The sequence below is a fragment of the Acomys russatus genome, chromosome 7 (assembly GCF_903995435.1).
Source record: "Acomys russatus chromosome 7, mAcoRus1.1, whole genome shotgun sequence".
NCBI classification, from domain to species: domain Eukaryota; kingdom Metazoa; phylum Chordata; class Mammalia; order Rodentia; family Muridae; genus Acomys; species Acomys russatus.
The window spans coordinates 7,381,105-7,402,890 of record NC_067143.1 but is presented as its reverse complement, the minus strand read 5'-3'; the positions used below and the strand labels follow the sequence as shown (position 1 = coordinate 7,402,890).

General features: G+C 39.4%; 1 protein-coding gene across 1 annotated transcript; it reads left to right on the top strand.

The window, feature by feature from the left end:
- The first annotated feature begins 505 nt into the window (after positions 1-505).
- Positions 506-1,468, top strand: LOC127192417 (mas-related G-protein coupled receptor member B1-like). Its single transcript, XM_051149694.1, has one exon. The coding sequence runs from the start codon at positions 506-508 to the stop codon at positions 1,466-1,468; it is 963 nt and encodes a 320-aa protein (XP_051005651.1).
- The last annotated feature ends 20,318 nt before the right edge of the window (positions 1,469-21,786 follow it).

The following is a 21,786-nucleotide window of genomic DNA, read 5'->3' as shown; positions in this document are numbered from 1 at the left end:
CTCACAGAGGTCTTAGTAAGCAACCGAATTCCCTGCCTAACTCCTATTCTTGATTCCATTTTCCCCATTGGAAGGCCTCTCTCCCAGTGACTGAGGTCAGCTGTTCATGTGGGGTCTTACATACTCCTCGACCTGAGAAAAAATCCTCAGCCTCGGGACAAAAAGAAAGTTGAGTTCAGGGCCCTGTCTCTTCTTAACACAGCATAGGATGCTGAGCAACTGTATAGTAACTCCATCAGCAACGCCAATGATGGTGCATAAATTAGTTTGCACATACGCCCAAGTCAGTAAAAACTGCAATTGAAAGAAGTTTCTGGAAATTTAGTGTCTAGCGATTTAAGGGGTTGAAAAAATGACTTAATTTCTATAAGCTTTTGTCCTCCTCCTTGTAAGCCAAGATCAGTTATTCCCACAGAGCAGGGTGGGCCTGAAAAATCCCAGAATATACAGCATGTGTTCATGTCCTGTGTTTTCTTTCAGGAACACTAGTGGAGAATTCCTAAGCATGGGTCCAACCACCCCTGACTGGAGGACTAACAACACCACACTGAATGAAAGTGACAACATTCCAAACTTCTGTGTCACCATGTCATATTCCCTGAATATTCTAACAGTCATCGTTGCCTTGGTTGGCCTGGCAGGAAATGCCATAGTGCTGTGGCTTCTAGGCTTCAGGATGCACAGGAATGCCTTCTCTGTCTACATCCTCAACCTGGCTGGGGCTGACTTCCTCATCCTCAGCTTCCAGATTCTGGCTTCCATAATAGACATCTGTTGTCAAGCCCACAAAATCTACGTCTTCGTCATCCACTGTTGGGAAATTGCATTCAATTTTGCTTACCTTGCAGGTCTGAGCATGCTCAGTGCCATGAGCACTGAGCGCTGTCTGTCTGTTATGTGTCCCATCTGGCATCGATGCCGTCGCCCAAGGCATACATCAGCTGTCATGTGTGCCCTGCTCTGGGCCTTGTCCCTGCTGTTGAGCCTCCTGGAAGGGAATGCATGTGACATGTTTCTTCATTACTTTGGTCTTGGTTGGTGTACGAAACTAAGTTTCATCACTTTTGCTTGGTTAATTGTTTTATTTGTGGTCCTTTCAGGGTCCAGCCTGGCCCTGTTGGTGAGGATTTTCTGTGGTTCTCGAAGGTTGCTGGTGACCAGGTTGTATGTGACCATTGCCCTCACAGTTCTGGTCTTCTTCATCTTTGGCTTGCCATATGGGTTCTACTGGTTCTTCTTATATTGGACTGTGGAGATGGATGAAGTTTTCCGTTGCAATGTTTCTGAAATAACAGTATTCCTGTCCTGTGTTAACAGCTGTGCCAACCCCATTATTTACTTCCTCATTGGCTCCATTAGGCACCGCAAGTTCAGGCTGAAGACTCTGAAGGGGCTTCTTCAGAGAGCCATGCAGGACACCCCTGAGGAAGAAGGATGGGATGGAGCTTCTTCAGGAAAGTCTGGGTAACTGGAAGCACTCTAGTGCAGCCCCTGGGAGCAGCTTTGATCAGACGAAACTGGCTTACATGACCTTAAATCTGTTAATAAAATATTTTTGTGAAAGTTGAGTGATAAAAGCCTTGCCAAAGAGGTTCAGTCTCCAACATCCATGGAGCTGCTGAGGGGGAACAGAGCAGCACCCACTGTAGACAACACTATCTCCACCATCTGCCTGACAGAAGGCTCAAGGTTGTGCAGAAAATGTCAGAACGTCTTTGGTCATTGAACTTGACAGTGGTTAAATGAATGTTATATTTTGTTCAAATTTTAATATTTTTTTCAATAGTAAAAGAATTAAGTGAAATTACCCCCTACAATCTTAGTCTCCTTTAATTTCTGAAGGTTTTAGGATATGTGATAACTTTATAAATATTTCTTATACAAACTACTCAATAAAGAAGCACATTTTTTAAGACAAGCCTGTTAATTTTTAATTGACCCAGATTGGAATCATCACCTTCAAGGTGATTGTGTCCACCATTTATGGCACTGTGTGAGTGAGGTACAGTTTTATAATCAGATACATCAATAGCCATGCATGCCTAAGAGTGAATGTACACTGTAGGAAAAGTTCTGCTTCACTATGCCTTGCTTAGCATCCTAAGGGCATGTCTCCATCTTCCCTATTTGTGTGTATTTTACTTGTTTCTCCCAATCTAGGGATCATCTTTCATGACAAATTTTTCATGGTTCCACTAGGCTTCTTTTCTCTTGTAATGAACCTCTGTCAGATTTATATTGTTCCTGAAAGTTCATACAGTTGTCTTAGGGAGCTTCACTCTCCTAGCTCTGGTGTCTGAAACATAAACAAGTTCTAGATTCTTTTCCTGTTCTATAATAAAAACACTCTGACCTACAGAAAATTAGAGAAGAAAGGAATTGTACAGATTACACTTCCAGATCAGAGTTTACCTTTGAAGGAGGAAATCAGGAGGTATGAGGGGGCAGAATCTCTGAAGGAACACTGGTTGTTGACTTGCTTACGCATTCTCTTATAAAGCCCAAAGCCACCTGCACAAAGAATGGCAAGGCTTACACTAGCCTAAGTCCTCCATCAATTAACAAATGAGGCAACCCCTCACACATATGCCCATAGTCAAACTGAATCAAGACACTTACTCAACTGAGACTTCTCAAGAGAAACTATGATGAGACAAGATGACAGTTTGATAACTAGAACATTGCACCACTTGGCAACTTCACACACAAACACTTCACTTTAAGCCATATTCTTTCAATTCCTTATGAGATCTCATATTAACATCATGGCATGAAATTTGGTTGGATTTAAGAGTTCCGCAGTCTCTAGAATTTTAAACACATTAAAACTCTTAGGTGTTCCCCTTAAAACTTCAAAGTCTCCTAATTGTTGGTTCTTCTAGAAATGCAAATCACGTGCTTCTTATTCCAAAATGAAAGGACAGAATAACAGCAGAAAAGCAACCCCCAAATCCAGCAGTGTAAACACAAATCTCGTTGCCTGGTATGCACTATCTGTGTAGTCTATGATCTACAATATTCTTAAGGAGCCCCAGTTCTCCAGCTCTGTCATATACAGTACACACAACTTGTCTCCTAGGATTCTGCTAGCTCCGTTACACATATGCCACTGCCCTAAATAGACATCCGATGGCCCTGCCATCTCCAACCCAAAGGGTCTTCTCTCCAACTGAGGGTGCAGCTTTACTAATGTCATCTCCTGGCCTCTCCTAAGGGACTCCTGGTGCCATATCAGTGCCACGACTCAGTTCTTATCCATAACTAATTCAATCACGCATTTCTCAGACCTTCAAAACTACTATCACTTCGGAGACTCTTACATATTGACACATTTGGCTGCGAGACTAAGATACAGCCTTGGTTGTCTTGGACTAAAGCTATTGTGGGCTGGCCCTAAGGAAAGTCCATTCCTATTGTCCCAATGGTGCTGAACTCTTATTAATCACAGCCAAGTTTTCATTTCAGCCCGTGTGACCAACGATCCTATTGTCCAAGAGAAACATACGTTTCACCTCAATGATGCAAATCTGTTTTATTCACAGATTATTCTGCAGTCCCAATGACTCTTAATCTAAAATTTCACACATATGGCCTCCTGCCAAATTCTTAATTAAGTGCTGATTCTCTTCAGAAACCACATACACCATTCCTCCATAGTTCATCTTCCAAGGTTCTAAAATAATTTCTTAGTAATCTCTCAGAAATCATCAGAATTTCCAACTCAAGGTTCCAAAACCCCTTGCAATCCTTCAACAAGCTAATCCAAAGGCACAAAAGGCCACATAGCTATGTGTATCACAGAAACTACTCCCACCCTTTGTCAATGTCTGCTCTAATTTCCTTTCTGCTGCTGTGTTAAGGCGTTCTGACTGAAATCATCTTAAGAAAAAAAAAGAGGATTTATTTGCTCTATACTTCCTTAACCCAGTCTGTCAGGGAGGAAAGTCATGGTAGGAAGTCAAACAGGAATGTGAAGCAGAAAGCATGGAGGAATGCTGACTGTTGGATAGCCTTTGTTTGCTAATGTTTAGCTAGCTTTTCATATTGCCCAAGACTTATTTGTTTAGGACATGTGCCTCTGTTAGTGAGTTGGGAACCCTGTATCAATTCATATTCAGGATAGTCACTCATAGGCATGCCCACAGAACAACTGGATCTAGATGATTCTGCTAAAAGGCTTTCCTCTCATAGGGCCCTAGGCTGGACCAAGCTGACAATTAAACTCAGCAGGGATACAAGCTTGACACAGTTGTTGCTTAAGAGTATGTATGACAAAATATCTTTTATTCTAGATATATCAAAATTATTGATTAATCACTAATTACATAATACTGATATTATGAAATGTTATAGTCATATAAAGTGCTATAAAAACTAGTATTTCTAGTTTTGCTAGAGTTTAGTATTGTTGCTAGCAAGTTATGCCTATTTAACACATAGAATTTGGAAAATTGGTATACCCATGTGCTTAGATTGTAATCAAGATTGAAAATACTTAAACTTCTCTGAAAGACTCTCTAATACTGAAAGTCACTTCCCTTGCCCAAGGAGAAACCATTTTCCTATATCTATCATTAAATATTATTTTGTCTTAACTTTTAATACACTTTACTGTAATTGAGTTTAATTAATGTATAAATAGTAAAATTTATGTCACTGTCATCATATGGTATTGTCACTCATGTCCACATTGTATAGTTGATGTGAATAAACAAGGTGGCTACTCAAAAGCTCACGTGCATTCCTTTATTTCCTAAGTCAATCTACCCAGCACAAGATGCTTTGGGGATTTATTAATGTCATTATATGCCTTATATCATCAATTGTGATGCTGAATACTGTATAAAATAGATAGAAATGCCATGGTTTAAGTATTTCACAGAGGAATTGCTTGTGAACTATTATTAGAGGTTTATTTTTTTTATGTGTCCTGAGTAATTAATCTAGAGTAAAACATATGAGGAAACTGAAGATGAACATAAAGTAAGAACTTTTCCTAATAGTTAACACCATGGCATTACTGTTTTCCTTTCCCGAAAGGAATACATGATTGGGGCTGGAGAGATGGCTCACAAGCTAAGAGCACTGACTGTTCTTCCGGAGGTCCTGGGTTCAATTCCCAGCAACCACATGGTGGCTCACAACCATCTATAATGAGATCTGGTGCCCTCTTCTGGCCTGCAGGCATACATGCAGGTAGAGCACTGTATACATAGTAATAAATAAATAAATATTTTAAAAAGAAATATATGATAAATGCAGTCATTCCTGTGGGACAAAGGACTATGGAGTCTTCACTCTTTGAACTTTACCCATGTAGGGGTATGAAGCAGTATGCTCCTGTGCTTTAATTTCATTTTCCTAATGTCTCTGGAAGTTAAGTGTCTGTGTAACTGACTATGTATTTACTGGTTAATCATAATAGATTTTCAAAAGTTGTCTCCATAACTTTTAAACTTCCTGTTTTCAGCATTGATTTGCAGGTTTTTAAATTTTTAATCTTTATCTATGTGTGTTTATGTGAGTATGTACATATTAGTATAGGTGACCATAGGGCCAGAGGGGTTAGATACCTCAAAATGGGTTGTGAGCCACCTGACATGAGTATTGGAAAGAGAACTCAGGGTCTCTGGAAGAACAGTATGTATTCTTAACTGCTGAACCATCTCTACCCCTTAGCAAATACTTTTATATACACTGATTATAAGTAACTAATGGTAGTAATGACCAGCATCAATACTTCCTCACATGGTCATGCAACAACCTTTGGCTGTTATATAAATAACTGGAAATAAAAGAAAAATAATTTTTTCATGACTATACAGGGTTCATTTGATGATTACTGGCTCTGTTGCTTCAAACACTGAGTGAGACAGAAACATCATGACAGATTTAAATGGTTTTAATAATCTGATCAGGTAGCAGTTGGGCAGCTAGGTCATCATGGGGGTACCTTAAGTGAAGGAAGTGGGGGCTGGTTCTGACATGGACTCTGTTGCCTACTTTTCTGTCATTTTCTCCTGGCAGGGCTGCCTCACTGGTCAACAGGGGAAGAGGATGCCTTCATCCCTGATATGACTTGATATGCTGGGAGTGTGGGGGTTCCCCTTCTCTGTGGAGTAGGGGAAACAGGAAGGAAGATGGGACTGCAGAAGAGGAGTTAGGGGCTATGACCAGGATATAAAGTGAGTAATTAATAAAAAAATGTAAAGTTAAAATAGTCTAATCATATCATGATCGTCAGGAGACAGAGATGTGAATGGGTCATAAAATTACCATCTGATTAAAGAGCTGTCCTGGAGTGATCTACTCTCAGTAACCAAGCCATACCCTATAGCTCACACCCTACCCTAACAGTGCCATCAAACTGTGAGTCACACACTGCCAGCCTCAAGTAGGAGATCTCATGATACAATGACTCCTTTAAAGCCCTATTATCTGTCAACCAAGCCTTTAACACGTGATACTTTTAGGGAGATTTCATTTTTAAAATTCAATATTTCAACACAGGCCCTAAAACATATATCCCTACCGTAATGTAAAATGTGTTTGTTTAGCTGATTTTCACCTTCCCTTCTACCCTGCAAATCATAACCGTTCCAGCAGTTCTCACACACCATGTGCAAGCTCTCTTCTGAGATTTACCTAAGCCCTTAATTACAAGTGTCCAAGGATCAAAAAATAAGTTACATTCTTCCAACACATAATCGTGGTAAAAAAAAAAAAAAAAAAAAAAAAAAAAAAAAAAAAAAAAGCTACACAATATCTTCAGAAAACAAATTTCAGTGTTCCTGTGTCCCTTTGACTAGGTAACTCTAAGTCAGGTGACAGGGATTTTTTTTTAGATGTATATATCTCCTCCGGGGCCAGAGAAGAACATGAGAAGAAAAGATCTATGATCCCATGGGGACATGGAATAGCCATGCTTCCTCAAAGCTTCTACACAGTTCCTATTTCCCGGGCTGTACCTATGATGTGAACATTAATTTCATATTTAGTTTTTCTCATCATTCTTGGCTGCTTACTTGTTTTCACCTCAATATATGTTTTTCATGTCTCCCAATTAATCATCACTATTTTCCAAACTCAATATATAAAGAGGCTACTGATTTCTGTAAGTTAATTCTGTACCTTGTCTTTTTGCTCAAGTTATTGTTACTATTTTTTTCTAAATGGTTTTTCATTTTAATATATAATGTATCATTGCAAGTAAGGATATTTTTCTTGTCTTATTTGTACCATTTAACTTCCTTCTCTTGCCTTATTGCTCCAACTAGAGCTTCTAACACTATACTGGAAAGGATTGGGGATAGTGGGCATCACTCTCTCATTACTGATTTTTTTTTTAAATCACTGACATATTTATTTTTTAACATCAAACTAACATGTTCTTCCATGTGGACTCAATTCCATTTGAGAAAGGGAGTAATCACATGAACTCTAACATTAATTAATCCATCTCAGAAGCTCTGGGTTTACAACGACACATCACCACAGCTACACAGCCTTGCTATTTTAATATATGTCATGTCTTATAAATGTAACACAAATATTCCAAAGCAAGATATTTTCAGTTGTGTTTATAAACACAGCAGTCGTGAGGGAGAAGTTAATTTCCCAATACTTGTGCATATCACATGAAACTGAGCCATGTGCATATAAACTGACATGGTGAAAGCTATTGTCCATTTCTTCTGGATGTCCACTGAAGTGGAACTTACCTGGAAAAGTGACAGCTTTGGTGAGTATTACATCTGAAATTATAATATGGAAATATGCATAATTAACATGTTGAGGCATGATATTCTGATATTCCTACTGAGCATCTCGATATTTCTGTTGGATTATTTTATTTGTGCTAACTGATAATATAAGTGCAAAAATGTTTCAGTTGAAAGTTCTTTTTTAACGTTAGAAGTTAATTAGTATTTATTTTTGAAAGTATAATAAAATTACATCATATCCCTTTCCCTTTCCTCCTACAACACTGACAGGTCATGCATAATAGTTCACTATCAAATACATGCCTAGATTTTTATTGTTGCTGCTATAAACAGATATGAAAAATTATGTATACATAGACATATATAATAGGTTTTATTGTATTTTCAACAATAAAATAATAGTAAGTCTGGATTTATAATACACATTAGAGATATGACTATAGAATTATAATCAGTGACTCAAGTGTAGTCCATAAATATCCCTATGTTGGTAGAGAAAATGTGTGTGCTCAAATCAGACTGTAAAAGTATGGAACATAATTGATTCTTCTATCTAAATAGTCAAAGGTAATTTTGAGGAACTAATAGATTTTAATATGGTGGACTAGTTATATACTTAGTATTAAATAACATATTGTGATAGTTACATCCGAGGAAAAGACCTTCCATCCTCACCATGATGTGTGAACCTGCCTTTCAAAACCCCTCTCTACATATTTACCAATAAATCTCATTACTGATTTTAATGGGATTTCTCACAGTTTTTAACCCATTTAAGATAAATTTGCCTATGGGTTTGTCATATGCAGTCTTTTATTATGTTGAGGTATGTTCCCTATAGTCTTATTCTCTCTATCACTTTTACATGAAAGCACTTTGGATTTTGTCAATGGCTTCTTCTGTGCCTATTCAGATGATCCTCTGGTTTTTGTATTTAAGTTCATTTATATGATTTAATGTTTATTGACTGACATGCCTTGAACCAACCCTGCATTACTTGGGGGAATCCAATTTGATCATTGTAGATAAAATTATTGATATGATATGATTTAATGTTTATTGACTGATCTGCCTTGAACCAACCCTGCATTACTTGGGGGAAATCCAATTTGATCATTGTAGATAATATTATTGATATGATATGATTTAATGTTTATTGACTGACATGCCTTGAACCAACCCTGCATTACTTGGGGAAAATCCAATTTGATCATTGTAGATAATATTATTGATATGTGCTTGTACTCAGGTTGCTCTTGTTTTACTGAGGATTATTACATATATGTTCAACAGGGATATTGGTCTGGAGTTCTTCTCTATTTTGTTTTGTTGTTGTTTCTTTACCTTCTTTGGATATTACAGTGATACAGGCTTCATAAAATTATTTCTATTTACATAAATTTCATTCACTGTAGGTCTAGAAATCAGAATGGAGAATCAAAAATAAATCTATCATATAAACCAACTATACTGCCCCTTGGCATATGACCAAAGTACTGAATATCCAGCTCCACAGACACTTGCTCAGCCATGTTCACTGCCACCATACTCACATAACCAGGAAACAGAAGTAACATAATTGTGTTTCAACCAAATGGATTGTGAAAATATGGAACCTAAACACAATGACATACTATTCAGTTGTAAGAAAAATAAAATCATAAGATTTTCAGGTAAGTTCCTGAACACAGAAAAGATTATACTGACTGAGGTAACCCAGGTTCAAAAAGGCAAACCCTGCATGTTCTCCCATCTATGGTTCCTAGCTACAAAAGCTCATCCGACACAGAGTAACCACAGAAACCAGGAAGGCATAAAAAGACCATAGGTGAGATGGAGCTTGGAAGAGACATAACAAGGTCCCAGCGATATGAAGTGGGAAACAGAATAATGGGACAGATGCTCTAGCTTGGGAAATGGAAGAGATATAGTCAGAACAAGAACGAGAGACAGGGGACAAATAACAACAATAAAACAAAAAGGAATCTTTTATATTTGCTTAAAAGTATAATATACATCATAAGTTTATAGTTATATATGGTTTAAGTTTAGATTGGTGACTTAAAATGCCAAATCTATGAATAATAAGTATAGACAGAAGAGACTCAGGTCAGAGGCACAGAAAATACTTCTTAATAAAATGATAGAAGAGAATCCTACCATCTAAAAAAAGCAAGATTTACCTATCAAGGTATAAATACCAAACACAGACCAGACAAGCTGAGCAGACCTGCATGGGCCATGTTCCACATTAGCTGCCAGCCTGCTAGAAGCTTCAAGCTTGCATCTCCCGCCCCCCTGCCTATAGCTTACTGGTCTGACACAGCTAAGACATTGAACAGAAAGGCAGAGCTGAGCCCAGCGCAGGCTACAATCCACCTTAGCTACTACACCACTAGCAGCTTTGGCCTGGGATCTCTCCCTGACCACCTGAAGCCTACTGGTCTCACAGAGCTAGGACATGGAGCAGATAGGCTAAGCCAAGAGACCTGAGTGGGCCACATTACACATTACCAGCCCTGTGTGAGCAGCTTTGGACTCGTGTATCTCTCCACTCACCTGCAGCTTATTAGCCTGGCCCACCTAGGTCACAGAGAAGACAGGAAGAGAGCAAAGACCTATGTGTGACACGCTCCACATTAGTTGCCATTCCTTGAACAGCTTTAGGCTCTGGTCTCTCTCCACCAACCAGCTGCTTACTGGTCTAGCCCATCTGGGACACAGAGGAGATTAGCAGAGCCCTGCCATCTCAAGAAGTCCTGTGGAGCACCCCAGCAGCTTTGGGTTCAGATCCCCTACAGTCCTCCACCTGCATAGCAGCCTGGCCCATTTGGAACACAGAACATAAAGGCAGAGCTGAAACTGGCCTGGGCCACACTCACATTTGCTGCCATCTCAAGAAGTTCTGCGGGGCACCCAAGCACTTCAGACTTGCATCTCTCCCAGCCCCCCAGCTGTTTACTGACCTACCCACCTGGAACTCAGAGCAGATAGGAAGAGGTCTGCCATCTCAAATAAGGCTGTAGGGCACCTGAGAAGCTTTGGCCTTGGAATTCCATCAGGCAACTCCTCTCCTGCCTGACACAACTGGGATACAAACAGCTGAGCTAAGCTGAGAGCAGGCTCCAAGACCCATTGTCCACCATCCTGAGGAGGACTCTGGGGAGCCCTAGAAAACAGCCTTCATCTTGGAGCTCTCATTGCTTCCTCTGAACCTGCCTGGCCCATGTGGGACACAGACAGTGACCCCATTGGAGGAACCTCTGGGCCTACTAGTACCAAAGACAACTAGATGACTTGAGACCAGCACACGAAGACTACCAACAAAACTCAGAGCCATGTGACACCACCAGAAACCAGAGATCTTACCACAGCAAGCCCTAGAGATATGAATACCCAGGAAGCACAAGAAGGATACTTTAAAACTGAAGTGATGGAAATGATAGAAGCCTTGAAAGAGAAAAATAAATCAGTCAATGAAATTCAGGAAAATACATTCAAACAGGTGAAGGAATTGAATACATTCTCTAAAGAATTACAAGAATATTAAATCAAATGGAAAAAGAAATTAATAAAATTATTCAAGGCCTAAAGTGGGAATTAGAAGCAACAAAGAAAGCACAAGCTGAGGCAATCTTAGAGTTGGAAAACAGGGAAGAGAACAGGAGCAGTGGACACAAGCAACACTAACCGAATACAAGAGATGGAAGAAAGAATCTCCAGTGTGGAAGATATGATCAACATTATCGATACATCAATCAAAGAAAACATTAAAACTAAAATGTTTCTGACACAAAACTCCCAAGAAATGTGGGACACTATAAAAAGACCAAACCTAAGAATAATAGGAAAAGAAGAAAGAGAAGACTCTGAGCTCCAAGGCCCAGAAAACATTTCCAAAAAAAATCATAGAAAAAAACTTCCCCAACCTAAAGAAAGAAATGCCCATAAATATAAAAGAATCCTACAGAACTCAAAACAGATTGAACCAGAAAAGAAAATCCTCTCACCACATAAAAATCAAGTGAAAAAGATCAAGTCACATATATAAAGGCAAACCCTTCAGATTCACACCTACTTTCTCAACAGAGACTATGAAATCTAGAAGGGCCAGGGCTAAAGTCATGCAAACATTAAGAGACCACAGATGCCAACCCAGACTACTATACCCCACAAAACTTTCAATCACTATAGATGGGGAAAACAAAATATTCCATAACAAAACCAAGTTTAAAAAGTACCTAACCACAAATCCAGCCCTACAGAAGGTACTAGAAAGAAAACTCCAACTCAAGGAAGCTAACTACACCCAGGAAAACACAGGAAATAATTAATTCCACATCCACAAATCCAAAAGAAAACACACACACACACACACACACACACACACACACACACACACACACTACCACCATCAACATCAAAATAAAAGGAACTAACAACCATTGGTCATTAACATCTTTCAACATCAATGGCCTCAACTGCTCAGTAAAAAGAGACAGGCTAATAGAATGGATGTGAAAACAGGACCCATCATTCTACTGTATACAAGAAACACACAGCCAAAAAAAACCTTGCTTATAGTTATTCTACATGTGTTAGTGTAAAAACTGTCCTTATTTTTCTTTCAAGTTATATTCCCAGGACCATATTTTGTCCTGTGACATAACTGCTATGGCAGACAATCAGTTGGTTTTGAGCAAGTGATTGCATGGATGTCAATAGATCAAGGGGACCATGCAACACAGTCCAGTGTGTTTATAAGGCAAGCTCTGGGAATAACTGTCTAATATAGCTGAAAGTTTGTTCTGCTGAAAATGAAAACCACGGCTTTATCCCTGAAAACAGTGTTTATTAAGATTTTAATCAAGCACTACATAAGCTTCCAAAGAAGGGAAACCATCTATAGCCTTATTCAACTATGACACCTATAAACCACAATAATAATAAGCATCGCAGTGCAGATGCAGTAATGGCACACATGCTTGTCAGTTAACAACAGTTATCTAACTGGAATTAAGGCCTGTGCAACAAGAGGAAAATCATACCTAGTGTCAGAAACTGGGATAACTACCCAAAGTTAGTGAAGCCATGGACCTTGGAGGAGGCCCTAAATACCACCACTTTACTAAATCAGCGTAATCATGAATTACCTTCTAAATATTTGTTCTTGTACCCACAAATAAGTATAATCCTCACATATCACAAAGAAACTTCTCCTTGCAACAGACAGAGATCAATATAGAAAACTACAACCAATCAAAACGCAGGGCTGCGAAGCCCAGAACCAACTGCTGTACATCTACAACACAACCCCCGCACCTAAGGCAGAATCATAAAAGCCTATGTCAGAGCCATAGGATCAGTGAGTTTTCTGTAATACTGCATCTTCTAATAACGTCAAATGCTATAGCACCAGCATCCCTGCCTAAACGTGAAATGAATAAGGATGACACCAAAAGACATGCAAGTGTGAGTGAGGGAAACACCATGAGGTTCCAACCACACACAAGGATCTATAGGAAAATAAGTAATGCAGGAAGAACACACCAGTTGATTATCCAAAGCCAAATGGCCAGCCCTGAAAACATACATACGCGTAACATTATATAGACCGAGCAGGTTGTATCTGTGTATTTAGGAATATGTCTGTATATAAATAGGTCATGCATTTGAAAGAAATAAAGGAAGGAAGGCTTAAAATATCATAAAAGAGTTTGGTTTTATGTAAGGACTGCCTATAGATGGGAGAAAACGGAATGGCGGCACTGGAAGCTAGAGATGAGGCAGAATGCTTTGAAGTGATATCATCAGCCCAGTCTGGGGACAGTTATGAAACTTGGAGGTCATGTGATTTATTACCTATGTAGCTTTTGTGAGAATCTTTTTCCATGATGAAGAAATACACTGAAAAACTTCAAGATGAGAAGAGAAGGTTTGTCTTTAAATTACGTCAGTAGCTTAGTTTTCACATTAAAACTAGGCTGTAAAACTCGTCACACTTTGACATGGAAATGCCTCAGCAGTTAAAAAACCAGTAACTATAACCATCATTAAATTATGTGACTCTTATTTAAATTCTTTTTTCAACTTGTGTGTGTGCATGCACACCCACGTGCACACATGTGTGCATTAGAATGCACATGCAAATGTAGGTGTCCAAGGAGGCCAGAAAGCATCCAGTTTCCTGAAGCTGGAGTTACAGGTGACTGTTACCTGCCCGATATGGGTGCTGAAGACAGGGGACATGTAGTAACCAGCCTGGAACTGACCCAGAGTGCTAAAACGCAAGATGTGAAAAAATACCACCACCAAAATCAACCAGGGAAGTTGGGGCAAGAACTCAAGGCAGGCGCCTGGAGGCAGGCATGAATGATTGCTATGTTTTGGCTTGCTCCTCAGTCTTCCTCAACCTACTTTCTTATATAGCCCAGGACCACCTGCCCAGAGATGGCACCAACTGCAGTGGACTGAGCTAAGAAAATGAACTGCAGACATGTCTACAGGAAAAGCTTATGGGGGTATTTTCTCAATTGAGGGTCCTCTTACAAAATGATTATGTCTCGGGTCAAGGTGAAATACAACTAGCCAGCACAGCCACCATGGCAAGAGTTCCTAAAGGTAAAATATCTTGATGGTAACCAAAAGCTGTCTAATTGGATTTAAGGAGAGAATCATTCTTCCCACCTCAGGCCTAAAGGAACCATTTAAGCGACCGTGATGTGATGGATGAGAAAGGACGTAGCTGCAGTTGTAGAGTAGACAAGAATTAGCAGAGAGGTGGGGAGGCGTGGACACTTAGAGCACTGAGCCACATGGACAACCTGCATATGAGAAACACAAGTAGCTTGCCTTTTATCAGAGAGTCCCCTCCCTGCTGATGCAATTCAACCAGAAACTGGAAGGAAAACACCCCACTGATGAAGAGTATAGAAGCCAACCTGTTACTATGTCGAAACAAAGGATAGAGGAAGAGAAAACAAAATCCTGCTGGCAAATAGCACATTTCCTTACTGTACACTTATATTTCCCTGAATCCTGGGATATTCTCTATCTGAACAGCAATGGATTATTACCTCATCTCCAGAAAGGTTCTCCCTTTTGGTGGTAGTGTTTTAAATTTCTTTCTATAGCTTTTAAGAAGCAAATGAAAGTAAATGCTATGTAACTTTAAAAGGTAGGGCATAATAGCTTTTGGGATATAGCTTTTGTAACTCTAGTAGAAACCCCATTAAAATAATGCCTTAATTAAAGAGCAATTTAGACCTAGGCTAGCTACTCTGTAGAATCGGTCAACAGAATCCATTCCAAATCGCAGCTTTCCCAAGCTAAATGTATGACCATGCTCTTCCAGTCACTGATGGCTCTCCAGCTCATCAGAATTATGGCCCGGGGGAAAGGATGGGAAACACAAGGCCCCCACCTTCAATTAATCTCAAGATCCTGAGGTTGGCCACATTTACAATTCCATGCCTTTGGTCAGTGCTGAGAGAACATGAGACCTTCTATCATCAATGGAAGCTGATAACTGAGGCCTTTTCTGATATAAAAAAATCTCAGAATTATTACAAGAGGTAAGTCATAAAAGGTGTCAAAGAGTACCAGTGTCTACAGTGCCTGATTGCTTCTCAGATCTGGTACATGCTCACATGAAGATTTTTAGGAAATCTTCAGCACTGATAAATAATATAGCACAAAAAAAAAATGTAAAAGCTTCAAACAGTGTTCTGGTACAATGGCGGACAGGGCACTGATATCAAACTTGGTAAAAACAACTTTTTGACAGTTTGAAAACTACAAATCAGGGAATAGTGACCTATATCAATGAACAAGTCCATTGACTTGAATTGTTTTAATACAAGAATGGGTACCCGCTTACATGAAAATGTGGATAAACTTTAGGGAAATCCTCACCCCACTAGAGTTTGCAGGAAAAAGTTTCTGCCATGTAGGCCTACATTGCTATTGCCATTATTACTAACATCATTATTCTCATCCTCAATAGCATTTCTTGAGCACTTTCTACAGTCTGTGTACTCTGCGTGTGTTTCTGTAAAGTGCCATGTTATCTGATGGCCAGGTTAGGTGTCTAAGGTCAAAATGAGATTCCAATATGCTTTATTTGCTAGGTTAGCACACAAAGTAATGGGTTTCGCACACGTGTGCCACTATAGCTTATCCTCATTTGTTCTGTTCTCTCAATATTCTCCCTAAAGTAACCAGAACAGTGAGTCACATAGCCTATCTCAGTTCTGCATTTATATTACTCTAAAATCCAACTGAAGTCATGGTTTAGGCTGTGTACTAGGGAAGACTGTGTTGCCTCTGCTCCATCTGCAAACCACACTAAACCCCAGCAGTGCCCTCTAGAGCATCATAGTGCTGTTAATTAAGCCATCAAGAAAGCAGAAAGTGATGACATCGATGTGGCCCTAATACTGAAAAGTATCTACAGATCTAATGTGATACCCATAAAATTCCAATGATATTATAAACTTAAGTATAAAAGATATTATAAAATGCCGTTTTAAAAACACAAAATATTTAAAATACCCAAAGCAATTCTAACAAGAAAAATGTGGAGATAGCACAACGGCATCTTTCAAGGGAAACTAAAGATCCTTAGTAACAAAAACAGGCAGGTACACAATGCACTAAATCACCCAGAGCAAACCCACATACCCTCAGGCACCTTATTTTTAACATAGGTTCTTATAGGGACATAGGGGAAAGCCCATCACAACAAGTTCAGACCCATTCTACTTTGTGTTCCAAAAGGAAGCATAGAGTTCATTGTCTCTAGAGAGACGGACAGTGGGTACTAACTGTTTCTATGGCCACAAGGCAACTTAGGTCATTTCCCCTGATCACATTCCAGTATGCCAGTAGTCATGCTTCCCTACGATAAGTGCAGCAGCCAAAGAAGGGAAATCCTGCTGCATTTAAAGGGCCAGAAACTAACTGCACATTCGGAAGCTTAGACTATCTGCAATACTTGTCAAATAAATCATTTGAAAAACATAAAAAGAAGACAAAAGAAAGATATTTATGGACCCAACATTGCTAAGTTTGTTTGCCTCGTGAGCCTTTGAAGATATGGCTTCCCTTAAAAACATCTATTTTCACTTGGTAATTATGCATCCTTTCTGTAGTACATTTAAAAACACAGTAATAATCTTTACAGAAGAAAACATGCAAACCTTGCAAACTATCTCCAAAAGATGTCCACAACGGCTTTAATCTAGGCTGCACTTATTTGAAATATGCTTGTTCCCCTTACCAACACATGGGAATTGCTAATGGCAACAGACTATGAGATCACATTGTTATCCATCTCTAAATGACGGATACTAGAAGACCTTACACTAAGGTGATTCCCAGCTCCAATCAGTTGTGAGCATACACAACACCGCATGTCTACATCTTCTCTCCTTTCTCCAACAGGCTGAAGTCAGAACAAGCTACCTCAGTCTCCCTCCAAATCCACTCTTAGAACCCAGAAGAGCTTCTGTCTGTGAAAATGGTGTCTAGACACCCCAACTACTTTCTCTGTGATTCACAAATATCCTTAAAGGCCCAAGACTCTGAGAAATGTCGTTGATGAAAATACTTCTCAGGGGCTGGAGAGATGGCTCAGAGGTTAAGAGCACTGACTGCTCTTCCAGAGGTCCTGAGTTCAATTCCCAGCACCTAAATGGTGGCTCACAACCATCTATAATGAGATCTGGCACCCTCTTCTGGCATGCAGGTGTACATGCAGGCAGAACACTGTATACATAATTTTAAAAACTTAAAAAATAAAAAAAAATACTACTTATAAAAAGAAAAGAAAATACTTCTCAGATCAGAGTTTCATCAAATAAGAGTCGTAATCCTGGTTAGAAGAGAACATTTGAGATCATTTCCCCCCAATTTACTTCATCTTGTTTACAACTACATCAACTAGAGAACTCTCTGGAACACAGCATATACTCAGAGATTAACAGTCATTTGAATGAGTCTAAGCTTACCCCTCTAGGTTGTAGCAGTTTCTTAAGACACATTCTGTGTCTAAATCCTTAGCTACTAAGATCTGGTTGCCTCCTATATGCCTATGTCGACTGTTTTACTAGGAGCTAGGTATACCTAGAAGAAGGCAGTGTGGAATTCTGCACATCCTCTACCACAACTGAGCAACAGCTGATGGACATAGAGGACAAGACAACTGAACAAATATCAGTTCTAAGACGGGAATCCCCTATTGTGTGCCATATTTTTCTTTACAGGACATTGATTCTTATTTTTGTTCTGTCTTACGACTTGGACACATGTTTTTTCCTATTTATTTTAATTGAAAAATAAATTCATGCATATTACATCTCAATTGCTATCCCATCCCGTGCATCCTCCCATTCCTCCCTCCCTCCCACTTTCACCCCATTCCCCTTCCCTGTGACTGTGACTGATGGGGACCTCCTCCCCTTGAATATGATGCTAGGGTATCAAGTTTCTTCTTAGTAGCCTGCTATCCTTCCTTCGAGTGCTATCGGGCCTTCCCGTCAATGGGACATAGCCAAATATGGGGCACCAGAGTTCGTGTGAAAGTCAGTCCCCAATCTCCACTTAACTGTGGAGAATATTCTGTCCCTTGGCTAGATCTGGGTAGGGGTTTGATGTTGACTGCATGTATTGTCCTTGGTTGGTGCCATAGATTGAGCAGGACCCCTGGGCCCAGATCCGCCCATCATAGTGTTCTTCTTGTAGGTTTCTAGAACTCTCTGGATCCATCTGTTTCCCTATCTCCTATATTTCTCTCACCATAGGATGTCCTCACCTCTATCCCACTTTCCTGGTAAGTGAAGACTTTCATGAGACATGCCCCTTGGGCTAGTTGGACACATATTTTTAAAGGAGTTTATTCAATATAATATCTGTAACTTCAACACATGTCACCAGGGGGAGCAAGTGTTGCTTAAATGGCCATCTCACTGCAAGAAATCTGCAGAGGATGATACTATACTGCTTAAGCAAAGCCTATGTTTAGGTATTTTGGAACATCTCTACTGGCTTCCATAGATGGCTGTCCTAATTTACATTCCCACAAATAACAGTATTGCAAGGGCCTTTTGAAAGAGATATAAAGGGTAGGAGAAGGGAGTTCCATATAGAATAATGAGCTATATATGTGATGAAAGAAGGAAAAAAATATTTGAAGAAAGAAGTGGGGAAAATGGAAGAAGTAGTTGGTAAGAATTGATTAAAAAAATAAAGTGAAACGACATAGATACATGGAAGTGTCACAGTGACAGCAATTTATGTGTTAACCTAAAATTGCATATACATACACACATGCATACATACAGAATTCTCTCTCTCGCTCACTCTCTCTGTCTCTCTCTGTCTCCGTCTCTGTCTCTCTGTCTCTCTGTCTCTGTCTCTGTCTCTCTCTCTCTCTCTCTCTCTCTCTCTCTCTCTCTCTCTCTCTCTCTCTCTCTCTCTCTCTCACACACACACACACACACACACACACACCACTGCACTGCATCACATCACATTGGCTTCTGCACAACAAAAGAAATGGCTAATAATGAAGAGACCCACTACTTTAGGAGAAAGTATTTGGAAGCCACAAATGCAGTAAGCAGTGTCCAAAATTTTTAAGAAACTCAGCTCAGTGGAAAGAAAATAATGTGGTCAAAAATAAGTATAGGTAGGCATTAAAAGTCTTCCACATTCAAGTTAAAAAAATGTATTTCCTTGGTATAATCATCTATTCACTGAATAAATTTTAAAGCTTAGGATATTTAAATGGAGCTGGAAATAAGATGAAAAATATATTTTCAATCTTATATTAAATGGTCAGTCTCTTGTCCCAATCTCAATGAATCAGGCCAGAATTTTCTCCTTTCTGGTCTGTCTCCCCACAGCTGCCACTGAAACCTGCTGTCATAGACAACACTGATCCTTACATTCACATAAGGAACAAAATGACAAGCAGTCCTTTCATTCTAGTCATGAGCTGCCATAGATTGGGGCTCCACTGTTTTTCCTGCTTCCCAAAGTTATGCTATGCTGCAAATCTATAGTGTATAAAGAATGAATCAAGGCCAAGCTGGACTCATGAAGAGACTGTTTTCAAATTTGCCCTGTGTTAAGGAAAGTCTGAAGAACTTTGTGAAATGCCCTAAGTCAAGCAGTAATGTGACCCTACTTCTACCTGTAGGCTTAAAGGGGCAAGCAACAGCACAGGTGCCAAAGAGAAAGCCACCCTGGCTATAGCTGCAGCAAGTAGTAAAAGGCCAGACAAGAGAGGTACTTCATTGCCCACATACAGCCTGCAGAAAAACATGTGCCTTGTTCTCAGAGTTGAAGGAAGAGATGAGGTAAAAATTCTCTTGGCAAATAGGACTATCCCTCACATATTGCTATATTCTCATACATCCTGGGATTTTCTCTATCTGAATATTACTGAGTTAGTTCTTACATCCATAAGTTTTCCTTTTATTTTATTCTATTAGATTCTCAATTTCTTTCTCTAACTCTTAAAAACCAATTAAGAGTGCCTTGTGAATGGAATGTAGCTTTAAAAGTTAAAGCATAATACTTTTGATTGGAATGTAATTTTCAGTGCTCTAATGGAGAACCATTAAAACAATGACATAAATAAGGAAGCAACTTAGACTAGATACTTCAAGTCAACAGAATACATTTCAAAAATGTGGTTCCCCAAACCTAGATATGTGACTTCATTCTCATAGTTCTTAGTGTCTCCTAAGCACATCTACCTTACAGTTCAGATGAGAAAAGGAGATGGAAAATGGTGACTGTAAGTCTACAGTTGATCTCAAATCCCTGGAGTTCATCACATCACTTCTGCTTCTATGCTATTGGTCACTGCTAAAAACACGGTACCTTCGAGCTCCAAGGGCAGCCAAGAAGTGTGATTTTTTTCTGGTATAAAAATGTCAGTCATTACATAATATAACTCAGATGGAGGCCATACCAATGAATACAGTCCCAGGTTATCCCTCAGATTCTGTGCTCATGTTAACATTTTTAGGGGCTCTTCAAAATTAATAAATAATATAGCATGAAAATAAGAAAGGGGATGAGAGGAATGATGTTTCACACATTAGAAAAATCTGTGAAGAGGTGTGGAAAAGATTGTAAGAGCCAGAGGCTCAGGAAGTTGGCTTCAAGAATGTGTCCCCTCAGCAGGTTGCCAAGAAGAGACTTGAAACCCTATGAGCATATACAGGGGGAGGTAATCCCCCTCAGGAACAGTCATAGGGGAGGGGAATGATGGGAAAATGGGAGAGAGGGAAGAATGGGAGGATACAAGGGATGGGATAAACATTGAGATGTAACAAGAATAAATTAATAAAAAATTTTAAAAATTAATAAAATAAAATTAAAAAGTTAAAAAAAAAAGAATGTGTCCCCTAAAAATGACAGGGAAGCTACATCCATGATACTGCAAAACTCCAGATGCCTAAATAAGATCCAGATAATGACAATGACATGCTAACATGGAAGGAGGACATCTCATAGGAACTAATTCCTAGGAAAACAACTCTAGGCAATTAAGAACTGCAAATAGAGACTTAGCTCTCCAGATATAAGCCCTGAGTTGGTTATGTGATATCAATTTTTCATCTCTGAAATCATGTGCATACAAGTGACACTACTAAATGGAGTCAGTAGGTTGTAGCCATTTATCTATGTATGTAAATGTATGGCAATAATAACTAAAGAAAAAGAAGCCACGAGTTTGAGATGGGTAAAAGGAGTTTGAGAGAGGCTGAAGGGACGGAGCAGCAGAGGGGTTGAAGAGAGTGAAGGAGAATGTGATTCTAGTTTGACTAAAATTTAAAAATAAAAATAAATGATCAACAGGCCCTAAGGCTGCCATATTGAGTTCAAGTTCACAATAGGGAGGCCATGGGCTAGCAACTCATGTTTTGGGGGCTATCATCCCATTCTCTGTAAAGAGGTGGAAGTGCTTTTACAACATAAGCTCATAACAGACTGAAAGGGAAAATACCCACTAAAGCAAATCTCCTTCTGGTTTTGACCCAGAAGT